General features: G+C 41.5%; 2 protein-coding genes across 3 annotated transcripts in view; one reads left to right on the plus strand and one right to left on the minus strand.

Moving 5' to 3' along the window:
* Positions 1-6,810, plus strand: part of kcnq1.1 (potassium voltage-gated channel, KQT-like subfamily, member 1.1) — a 47,846-nt gene extending 41,036 nt beyond the window's left edge. For both annotated transcript variants that reach the window (XM_028402525.1, XM_028402524.1), the window contains 5 exons: positions 719-794; positions 2,576-2,670; positions 2,805-2,851; positions 2,954-3,015; positions 4,356-6,810. In XM_028402525.1, the coding sequence (XP_028258326.1) occupies positions 719-794; positions 2,576-2,670; positions 2,805-2,851; positions 2,954-3,015; positions 4,356-4,640 (565 nt within the window). In that variant the 3' untranslated portion in view covers positions 4,641-6,810. The remainder of the gene's footprint in view (positions 1-718; positions 795-2,575; positions 2,671-2,804; positions 2,852-2,953; positions 3,016-4,355) is intronic.
* Positions 6,811-10,021: 3,211 nt separating this feature from the next.
* Positions 10,022-10,654, minus strand: cdkn1ca (cyclin dependent kinase inhibitor 1Ca). Its single transcript, XM_028402244.1, has 2 exons — positions 10,228-10,654; positions 10,022-10,116 (listed from the first exon to the last, which is right to left on the minus strand). Exons 1-2 carry the CDS (start codon positions 10,652-10,654, stop codon positions 10,022-10,024), a joined length of 522 nt encoding a protein of 173 aa, XP_028258045.1.
* Positions 10,655-11,798: the final 1,144 nt, after the last annotated feature.

Raw genomic sequence — 11,798 nt, forward strand, 5'->3', positions numbered from 1 at the left:
CACGTTTAATTTCACTTCTATTCCCCCAAATGTTAAACTGTTTCTTTACAACCTTTTTTAACCTTACCTTAAAATAACACATCACCATGTTCACGAACGTTATAAGATGAAGTTCAAACACTGACAGTGAAAGAGATGCAGCCCTCTCTCTGGCTCCTGCTTCCCTCACTACCATGTAATCCTCTCATGATGGAAAATGGATTTCTTGAACTCCTCGTGGAGCACATTATTGACACATTTGTTATGAAAGCTGCGGTTGTGTTTCCTGTGAAAACAACACAATATCAGCAAACTGGACTTGACAAAAGGTTCAGTGCTCTCCTACTCCACACTCACTGCTGTCCAGGGTAATGAACCCTGGTAAGTAATAGCTTTTTAATAATTCCCTCAACATAATAATGGAGACTAAAAGCCCGACAATCACTCAGAGCGTCGTCATAATGATTTTCAGAGGAACAAAAATAGTCAGGCTTTGTTAATTTAACTCACCTTGTTTGGATTCAAAGGGAGACTTATCAGAAGGGAAAGGGTTTGGATGTAGACAGAGCAGTAATCATCATCATCACATTGCACTGTGCTTAACTTCTCCCTAAATGGTTAAGATCTGAGTATGAAGTCTGCCATTTGTTTCATCATCACAATGATACCTGTTTCATTTAGGAAAAAATAAAAACAAAGATCCTTGATATTAACATTATGTCTCCCTTTTCCCCCCTAGATTGACAGAATCGCACAGAAAAGCCATCCGGGTCATCCAGAGAATGCGTTACTTTGTGGCCAAGAGAAATTTTCAGGTAAGAGTTTTTTTCGTGCCAGCGGGAAGTCAGACTAGTTCCAATAAAGACTGGACTTCCTTTTGTCATCGATTCTTCATGGACAGAATTTCTTGTAGCTAAGTGGTGGAAGGAAGGGGTCTGGTTTGGAACCCTCAAGATCTTGTCACTCCTTTTTGCGGATGATGTGGTCCTGTTGGCCTCGGTGAGCCAGGATGTCCTTTAGCTAGAGCACTTCGCAGTGGTCACAAAGATTACATCTCCAGGAACACAACAGACAAAACCTGTAAAGGAAAACAACACATTTGGAGACAGATGCAGCTGGGTGGTTTGTACTATTCTGCAGGAGCGAAGCATTCAAACCATTAGCCTGAGAAACATTAAAAGATAGCTGTCACTTTAATTCCAAAGAGGAAAGCCAAAATGTCTTAGCCTGATAGTGAAAGAGTTTTAATCGAATGTTTTAAAATGAAAGGACAGAGCTATTCATTAATTACTGAAAGTCAAAGTGTCCTTTATTTCAAAACATTAATCACCAGTGCAGCGTTCTGAAAGAATGGCTGAAAAATGATGTAACACAAATCAAAAATCTAGATATTAGTCATGGTGACCGGATACTGGATAGATGGGACGAGGAGTTCGGTCAGCTGGGAGTAGCTCGGTGTGAGGTTTTGCTCCTTCACGTTGAGAGTAGTACGTTGTGGTGGTTCGGATGTCTGGTCAGGATGCTCCGCTTCAGCTCCCTGGTGAAGTGATCAGAGCATGACCGGGACACACAGCCCAGGACACAGTGGATGGATTATATCTCTCTCCGGGCCTGGGAATGCCTCGGTGTCCTCTCAGAGGAGGACAGGAGCACTACTTAGGTTTCTGTCCCCATGAGCATGAAAATACTGTAGATAGAACTTTCTGGTGAGCAAAGCCACCTGTCATTGGTGTATAATATGTGAAGTTATTGTCTGGTTTTGTTCTCTTAATGAGCACCACACTCAGCAGCAGTGATAAACCATTTGGCCCAGGGGTAAATACAGTGGTTTGCAAATGAGCAGTTTAGAAGCATCATAGCAGAAGGAAAACAGGCGAAGCTTGGACAGCTTTAAAAGAGAACTTTTTATTTCTGTAAATAATGTAACAAAACTTATGGCTGAGACACTGGAAAGTTTTAAGATTCAAACTTCTGATTGAAAACTGAAGCCATACGAATCCCGAGATGTACTTTGACGGAGAGGAGAAAGGAGAGAGAAGATAGAAGGATTGAGATTTTGGGTCAGTTTTTGTGTGCATGCTGCAGCTGTGCGTTTTGTCTTGTTGTCGTGTGAACGCATTGTCTTTTCTGCTGTGACGACACGTTCATCCTGCCTCCATTTTGCCAGGAGGTTTGTTGGAATAATTCAGTGATACCCCTGTATAAACATTTGGAATTGTTACATTGTTTGCTGTTACACCAACAGCATACTAAAACCAGCTTACAGGATTTTCTATAAATATATGTGTATGTGTGTATATATATATATATATATATATATATATATATATATATATATAATTCAATACAAAGCCATGTACAGAATATATTTTTTGTGTGTCTGGATTTAGCATTCCTGCAACAGTCACTGGGGGCTAACAAAACCACAACCAGCATGAAACATTACATAATTCCTCTAAAAATGTACCAAAATCTTCTTCCTCCACAAAAACAAAGGTCAGATATGTGAGAGGAGGAGGAGAAAAGGTTTTTTCCTGACAAGATGCGTATTCAAAAATATAATTTTGATGTATCTGTAATCACTCTTCTGTTGTAGCAAGCTCGTAAGCCGTATGATGTGCGAGACGTGATTGAACAGTACTCGCAGGGTCACCTGAACCTTATGGTGCGAATCAAGGAGCTTCAGAGGAGGTAAACTGTTTGAATAAGTAGATCCCCTGAGTAACGCATAATGCAAATTGAAGAAGATTTTTGCAAGCACGAGAAAAACGAGAAGAGTAAAGATCCTTCTGACTGGCCTTGTCTTGGTCTTTTCTCTCTCTCAGACTGGACCAGTCTTTGGGGAAACTAACTTTGTTCCAGACGGGTTCAGGTAATGAATCACTCCACAGCACATCACATCCATTACTGTAACTATAGAACATGTCTAATCCTCCTGTTATATTGTGTTTGTGACCATTGTGTACCTCTGAAGACCGAGCCAAAGACAGAGGCAACAACTCTATCGGATCCAGACTCAACAGGATAGAGGAAAAGGTGAGGAAACTAACGCCGCCTATGTCTTTTAAGGAAGTGCAGCCAAGCAGCGACTTCTTCCAGGGCCTTAGACATGGAGCCGTCGTGTTCAAAATTGCAGTTCAGTGGTGTGTGGCGCTCTTAAGCAATTTCCCTGATGGGATTATTAAAGTATTTCAAAATTCAAAAATTCAGTTTGTGAAAAATATTGAAAGTTTAATACAAAAAAGTACATGAAAGACAGTCCAACCAGGCGAGAGTACAAAGGGGCTAAGTGAAATTAGAACTAGTTTGTTAACGGTCATAAACCAGGTCTCACAGGCGAAGGTATCAAAAGGGCTAGGCTAAGGCAAACAATCCAGAAAACAGGCAAGGTACTAAGACAAAGCGCCTCAAATGAGAGGGAGATTACTACAAAATAAAACGGGAAACTGATAAACTTTCAAAATAAAACCAAACCAGATAGAGGAGGCCTGACGGCAGGGGGTAACATTTTCATAACTCCCTTGTTTTCATAATATTAAGACTTAAAATTATGCATAATTATGTGCATGACCGCTTTGATCACCATTGTAACCCAGTCCACTCGCGCTCCACTCACGCTCCAGCTCTTTGAATGTTTGAACTCAGCTGAAATATTGACGATCGTAGCGTCCAGGAGCCTCCCACAGGAGTCTCCAACGGGTGATGTCACAGAGGCTTCATTCATAATTTATTACTGTCAATAAATGCAGCTCATCAGCTTGCTCTCAACATGATATTATTGCATTTAAAATGTGTGTGAAGGATAAACTGAAGGTTTATATTTGAAAATAAATATAGATGAGGAAACAGAATTTAATATGGGGGCTACAAAGAAAGATATATAGGTCTGCTGCTGTGAGGTTTATATATGATGAAGCTTCATTCAAATGCTTTAAACCTGGCACTGCATTTTGTGTCTCCTTCCATACACATACAGAGTACAAGGCAGATTGATCAGTGGTTGAGACACGTACTCCTTTTATAAGTGCAGAAACACACTTGCAACTTTAAAATAACTGTTTACTGTTTAAATAAGTGTAAATGAAAGTGTTTTTCTGCTGTAATGAGAGAGAAAGGTAAGGGTTGTGCAGGTGTTAAAGGGCTTATAATTAACACTGCGTATGCTTGGTTGTGTCTTGTAAGTCTGTAAATTATCGCTTCTCCTGAACAGACCTTGAACAACACAACTGTAAAGTAATGTGGCCCTGGTTAAAGATGCTGCTTGTCACACAGTGTAATTAAATCACATGAACATATTATTTCTCACCTCAGTTAAAATAAGCAGAATTATCGTTCAGAATGCTTGGTTTATGAATATTTGATGTGCCCCTTTGCAGATAGCACACATGGACCAGACTCTGAGCCGCATCACAGAGACTCTCAGCCTCCTGCTGGACCAGAGAGACGTCGGTGGTGGTGGTGGTGGTGGTGGTGTTGGTGGGGGCGAAGGTGGAGGCAAGCCGAGGCCGCGGCTTGGACGGACCTGCAACATCCACCCCAGCCAGGACAGCCTGCCAAGCTACGACCAGCTGTCTTCATCACCTTCGTCCTTCTCCTCCAACACCGCGGTCTGCCCCAACCGTCCCCTCAGCACCACGGCCAGTCAGGACGGGAGCTGCTGAAATCCAGCCTCAGTTTGTTTTTTTCTTTCTTTTCTTTTTTTAGTTTAGCAGAGATCAGAAATGAATGTATTCAGATCTATGGTTTTGTCTTTAGATTTTGTTAGATACTTAGTTGATTTTTTTTGAGTATTTTACTTGAAATCATTCAGATCAGTGCCGAAAGACTGCAACTGCAGCCTGTGCCTTAAATTCTAAAAGGGATGACTGACAAGTTCTTAGCTTAAAGGAGATGAGTGATACAGCTTAACACCATTAGTGATTATGTTGCAAGCAGCAGTCTCAGTATGTTGTCGGATTATTTAGTCTTTTTATTTTGATGGCCGTCTTCTTCCATCAACACAGGTTTCTAAATCTAGTTGAAATATATATAATAATATTGTTTCTATAAATACATTCAGTAATAATTGAACTGAATGGAGAGAATGTTCAGAGCCACAGTTATACAACTAAACTGTCTTTTGACGGATGAAGATGGAAGTTGTCAACATGATCTCTGATCCTGTTTACTTGGTGAGACGACATGATATTTACCTAAGCCCCGTTTTTTTTTTTAATGCCAAACATTGACTGAGTGGTGTTCACACTTAAATTTGTAAATTTGAGGGGGGGACTTATATCCCAGACTCCTAGGTGCAGGTTGGCTGCAGAGTTGGTGCTGCTAACTGACCCTTCAACTTCCTTATGCAGACGTTTGCTGCTATATGTGTCCCCTAATCAGACAACAGGGCATACACTATATTACCAAAAGTATTCGCTCACCTGCTTGTCACATCGTCACATATGAACTTCAGTGCCATCCCATTCCTAACCCATAGGGTTCAATATGATGTCAGTCCACCTTTTGCAGCTATTACAGCTTCAACTCTTCTGGGAAGGCTGTCCACAAGGTTGAGGAGTGTGTTCATAGGAATGTTTGACCATTCTTCCAAAGGCGCATTGGTGAGGTCACACACTGATGAGAAGAAGATCGAGAAGGCCTGGCTTTCAGTCTCCGCTCCAATTCATCCCAAAGGTGTTCTATCGGGTTCAGGTCAGGCCAGTCAAGTTCATCCACACCAGACTCTGTCATCCGTGTCTTTATGGACCTTGCTTTGTGCACTGTGCACAGTCATGTTGGCAGACGAAGGGACCCGCTCCAAACTGTTCCCTTGTGGGAACAGTTTGGAGCAAAATTCCTTTCACTGCAACTAAGGGGCCAAGCCCAACTCCTGAAAAACAACCATAATTCCTCCTCCACCAAATTTCACAGTCGGCACAATGCAGTCCGAAATGTATCGTTCCCCTGGCAACCTCCAAACCCAGACTCGTCCATGCATACAATACTTTTGGTAATATAGTGAAGATCCATACATTTCAAACCATGTGTCACATCTGGTAGCTTAAACTCAATCAACCCAACTCAACTGTTTTTAGGGTCCAGGACAGCTTTACTGAAAAGTCCTGTGACAGTGAATGTCAGTTGGTGGATTCTAGAAATTCTAACCCTCCCTTACTTAACTTTAACTTTTGACATTTCTGGGCGGTGTGGTGGCAGTAGTGGCTAGCACTGTCACCTCATAGCAGGAAGGTTCCTGGTTTGAATTGGGTTGGGGCGTTATTTTTGTGGAGTTTGCACGTTCTCCTCATGCCTGTGTGGGTTTCTCCAGGTACACCAGTTTCCTCCCATAGCAAAGACGTGCATGTTAAGTTAATTGATGAGTCCAAATTGAGTGAGACTGGTTGTTTCAGTCCTGCGATTGACTGGTAGGCTGTCCAGGGTGTGCCCCACCTGTTGTCCATAGACCCCTGGGACAGGCTCCAGCCCTGCTGAGATGAGAAAGTGAATGGATGGATTTATCTTTATGCAATTCAGCTGTAGTTCAGCAACAAACCTGCTGCAGTTACTCCAGGAATTGCATCGCCTAGTTTACTGTTGCAACTTTAGCTGACCTCCGTTTTGATAGTGATACTAAAAGTGTCTAAAAGGGGACAATGAATGTTTCTGAAACCTCCTGCCTTAGCCACAAACCTACCAAACCGCAGCTTACATCTCCTGTAATATTTTAAAGTGATAGTCACTGTATACATTGTAGGGAAAGAGGCCTTCAATATTCGCCTAGCGTCAGTTCAATCAAATGCTTCTTATTCATAGAAATGTTCTTAAGTAACAATAAAAGATTGTGGTGATTAATCCATCAACTCTCCGTGCGATTTGATCTTATAACTGAATAAGGAATCAGGTTATGTGAGGAACTCTCCCCTGAGTTGAACTGAACTGACACATCAACACTGAGCATTAGAGTGTCAGAACTTTTAAATTCCCCTGTAGAATTCATTGTGTTACTTTGAACTATTACACTTGAAATTCAGCGAGGTTAATGCCGAAGACACTTCCACTGCCACAGCACATGTGCTGCGATGCAATACCCTGCTTTCATTTGAAATGACAAACATCAACCTACAGAAGAGACCTTGCACTTGAAAATATTCAGTTTAATCAAAAGCTCTTTTCTGTGTTTTAATATTATTTCACTCATTTCGAAAATGCTCTGTCGCAATAAAAGATCGTGGTAATTATTAGCAAGTTTCTGTGAATTGTGTGTGCAGCCTTGAGGGGGAGAGTCTCTGCCTAAAACAAATGAGCTGAATATTTAACACGGGCTGAGATTCTTCTACAAAAGGAAGCAAAAAGTTTTTATTTTCTTAAGTCATCAATCATATTCATGCACTACACATTTTTTGCTGCGTTCAAGAGAGTCGTGCATCACTCATGTTGGCAGCTGAATTTCCTTAACTACTGTGAGGTGGGGGTGGCTGTGTCGTGTCCTCACTGACTTTATGGAGATGGCCAAAAGCATGGCTAATACCATGCTCTTTACACAGGTGACCTTTGGGCAGCAGATGGTGACCTTTTCCCCGCCGGCCATCCGTGGGGTGTCCAGGCATTCCTTCACACAAGTGGCCATGTGGAGAAAAGGCCCAAATGACCATCTGCCTCTGGTGTCCACAACAATGGGCTGCACCCTCCTAAAGTGTGCTGAGGGGCAGTTGGCCTTTGTGCTGACCAGGACGTGGGTGAGGGGAGAGATTCATTACAGGGGAGGGCGTGCATGTTTTAAAGCTTTTTTTTTTTTCCTCCCTCTAATAATTAGTGTAATTTGTGGTATCAGGAGGGGCAATCAGTGTTAGAGTCATAACAGTTTAGAGGATAAAAATGGCTAAATTAAATTATCCAGCAGCTTTGGTGAGGCATGGAAAGTAAATTTGTATTGCACAAATATGAAAAAGAATAAAAATGAAATGCAAATTTGGACAAAAAGCAGCAAAGCTAGATCCACCGACTCCTCAATCAGACTTTAATATTTCTAAACACACAATCAGACAACCAATGTATTTAGCTTAGATTGGGTCTTACAAGTTTTAATGCCCATTTTCCTCATTTAGCTTCTTTTAATTTAAACAGTTTAATAAAACTCTGGATCAGAAGAAGCTGTGAAATAATAATTCTCATTAGGATTTTAGGAGTTTACTGTGAGCACTCATTTAGCATCTCTACAATTGCTTTCAGCGGCAGTTTGATTCACAGATGATGTACTGAGCAGCTTGTAGTGCACATCTTTAACGCAGTTTAATTCAGTTGTGGGTGGAGAAACCGGCACCCATGGGGGCATTTTGATTATTGATTTTTTTTTTTTCTTTTCATTTTAAAATGCTTCTATAGAACAAAGTCCACTGCTCTTAATTCAGCAATAGCACCGTTTACATCTGTATCCTCTGTTTGCTTTTTACTCTCCGCTTGCATGTGTAGTTAAATAAGGAAGGAACACAATCACCTTGCAATGTTGACACACAAGCAAAGAGAGTGAGCATTAACAATGGGATCGGTTTGGGCACATGTCAGTGATAATGGCTGCTTTGACTATGAAAGGAGGAGAAAGTGAAAGGAGGAAAACCGAGTGAAGACCTGGGGGGGTTGTGGAGCTGTAAAGGCTGATTTGCAGGTGAAATAGATGGCACACTCTGCTGTGCAGCCATTGTCCCGCTCTCCGGCCAGATGGCCTCTTGAAATTCTTCAGAGCCTAAAAACTCCAACGCTGTGGGAGTGAATACGCTTATGTGGGATTTGGCCTCTCTAATGGGCTAATTTGGCAATTACAGTTCTTATTAATGGATATAATTTTAGGCCTGACAGCACATTCCTTATGATTGTGATTATGAAATATTTCATAATGCAACCGCAGAAAATGCAATTACTCTAAAACAATTTTCTCCTTTGGATTGCTAAAATTGCAACTTGAATTGATTTTTCTGTGACTTCAGAGCGACGCTTATTATGAACCTACTCATCTGTGGCTGCCTCAAAGTCAGCATAAAACAAAAGGCGTGCTTTCTCATAAGACTGCAGTCATATTGAAAAAACAATAAATCTGTCCGGCAACGGCTGCAACTATAAAACTCCAGCAGCAGCTTTTATGCCAGTGAGTTATTAGAGTAGATAAAGTTCTAGTCACTCTCATGATGAGGAGCGCTTTCTTTTTTAAATACCTGAAAGACTGACATTTAAATTCTGTTCATATGTCACGTTTTAGTCAAGAAGTTGGTGATAAAATTGTTCTATTGTGCTATGACCAGTGGTGGAGGAAGTACTGAAGCTTGGTACTTAAGTAAAAGTACAAATCAACAGCAAAATATATACTTAAGTAAAAGTAGAAGTGCTACATCAACAATCCTACTTAAGTAAAAGTCTTAAGTACTTTTAAATGTACCGTAAAAGCACTCACATACCGAATATATATTATTGATTTCCATTGCATCAAAGAAATCATCTTCAAATTAAAATGGACCATGTGTAGCTAATGTACATGTTCAGTCCAGAGTACAAATACTTAGTTACTTTCCACCACTGGCTATGACTATCCTGTATATTGGAAGAAAAAAAAACATTTGATCTTATGGAAGAAAAGGAATCATCGAAATTTACTGTATAATAATAATAATAATAATAATTTAAAAGGTCAGAAAGTGAGATTCTTTTGTTTGTCAATGTTTATTAAAAGTTTTTATAATGTCCATAAAAATAATGTTTTTGTATATACAAGTAACAAAAGCAGCATAGTGTATTACAGAGACTGAACAACAAAGTGGACACATGTTTAAATACTCACAAGCCAATAGAGCCTATTAAATAATAAGAAAACAATATAAAGAAAGAGGAAAACAAAACAAAAATACATTAAATAAATGAGCCCATAAATAGAATAAATACACGAACACAAAGCAGCTTAAAATAAAATAAAAAATAAAATAACATAAAATAACATAAAATCATTGGGTGCAGTGGAAGGAGTCTCCTTCTGGTCCATTCAGTTGTATGTAGAAATATAAAGTCGTTTTTCTGATGTTCATCTTATGGTCTTGCACTGCGCCGCTTCACTGCTGTGAAAAGGACCCTGGATGCTCTTTGTTTCTGTTGTCCTCCTCCTCTTCACGAAAAAGTCTGGCAAGAAAAAACACGTGTTAGATGTTAACTCACTTTATATTTTGTCATTTTAACTTAAAAAAACTTTCAGAGTGAAGCACATTCGTGGAGAAAACTCCTCTTTTTTACCTGTAATGCGCGCGTTGTTGTCTCTGGACTTGGTTCCCACTTTGGAGAGCGTCCTCTTCCTCCGGACAGGCGTAAGTTCGGCGGGACACTTGAGTGTGTTCGAGATGCTGGAGCAGTTCTCCTGGTCGGTCCCTGCGCCTTCCTCGCGGTCACTCAGCCTGCATTCATCCTGAATGTTTGGAGCGCTGTCAGCATCCTTCTGATGTGCGGACACCTGGTAGAACTGCGCAGTGCAGTCTGCGGGTATTTCCTCCCACTGAAACCTGCCGGGCAGCGGCGTTTCGGACTGAAAGTTAAAGTTCCAGCGCCGGCTGTCCTCCTCTGTGATCTCCCTCAGCTTCTCCTTCAGGTCCCGGCGCAGCTGGTCGTGGTCGACCGGGCCAAATAAACGCCTGCACACCGGCACTCTGCGCTTGATGGCGTCCATCCTTCAAATGATCGTGGTGGTGATTTGGGTCAGGAAGCTGTGGGGAAGCTGCTCTGTTTCTCTGCCGGTCATCACATCTCTGCAGGAGGATTTAAAGGCTGCAGGGCGCACGATGTTTTGTTTGTATACAATGAGCCGAGGCTTCTGATTGGCTGCAACTGACTGAATTGGAGGATAAAAGGAGGGGGGTTAAATCCATTCATCTATTCACACAATCAACAAAAGCCTCCGGTTGCGTGTGCTAAGTCTGACCTAACAAGTAATTTAGAATTTATCATAACAATGGTGATGTCTTCTGGCAGCACTCTGCACCTGTAGGCCACTGTTTACCTCCTTGGGGGTCCTCCCTACGTTTGCATGATTGAAAAAAACAAAACATTTCAGGTATTATTGTGTGTTTTCTTGAGTTTAGCTTGTGACTCATGGGCACAGAGGCCACAGTGTCCTTGATAAAGTGAGATTAAAAGTAGGATTATGTATGGGCCTAAAGCTGTAATTGTAATCTGATTACTTCTGCTGCTTTTCCCCTTTTAAAAGCTGAGATTTTCCTCCCTTGCATTGATGTTGAAATGTTTAGGTGGCACCATGTTTTGGCAGGCTGGCGTGTACACATTTCTATGAAAGGATTCCTTTCTTAGTCCCTGGTTTAATCCCTCTGCGCGTGGCTTAATTTGTCCTGCACCGTCCCCCCCCTGGGTTCTGTCCAATCTTAATTTTCTTGTTGAGGAACTTCACTCCACACTTCATAGCCAACAGTACCAGAGTGATTTGTTAGCCACTGAGGAACAGAGCAGGGGTTATGGGCCTTGTACACGAACACTGGATAATGAGGGGAGAATCGTTCACCTTCCTCATCTAGAGATTGCCGCCCAATTTGATGACCTTCAAGCCCTGTCTTTAAAAGATGGATTCACATTGTGAATAAATGGGTAGAGTTATAAGACGCAAAAGCACAAAACCCTGCTCGGGTACACCTCATACTTTCCTCCATTAATCTGAAGATTTGAAACAGCCTCACTGACCGTGTGTAGAAACGGTCAGACAGCAGCCGACCAACATGCAAAACATGGGCACATATCAGCATCCCTGGATTGGCTGCATGGAGGGCCCCACCTTTTCGCCACCGCCTGATGGCCCAGGTGAC

This window comes from Parambassis ranga, chromosome 3, assembly GCF_900634625.1.
Source record: "Parambassis ranga chromosome 3, fParRan2.1, whole genome shotgun sequence".
Classification (NCBI taxonomy): domain Eukaryota; kingdom Metazoa; phylum Chordata; class Actinopteri; family Ambassidae; genus Parambassis; species Parambassis ranga.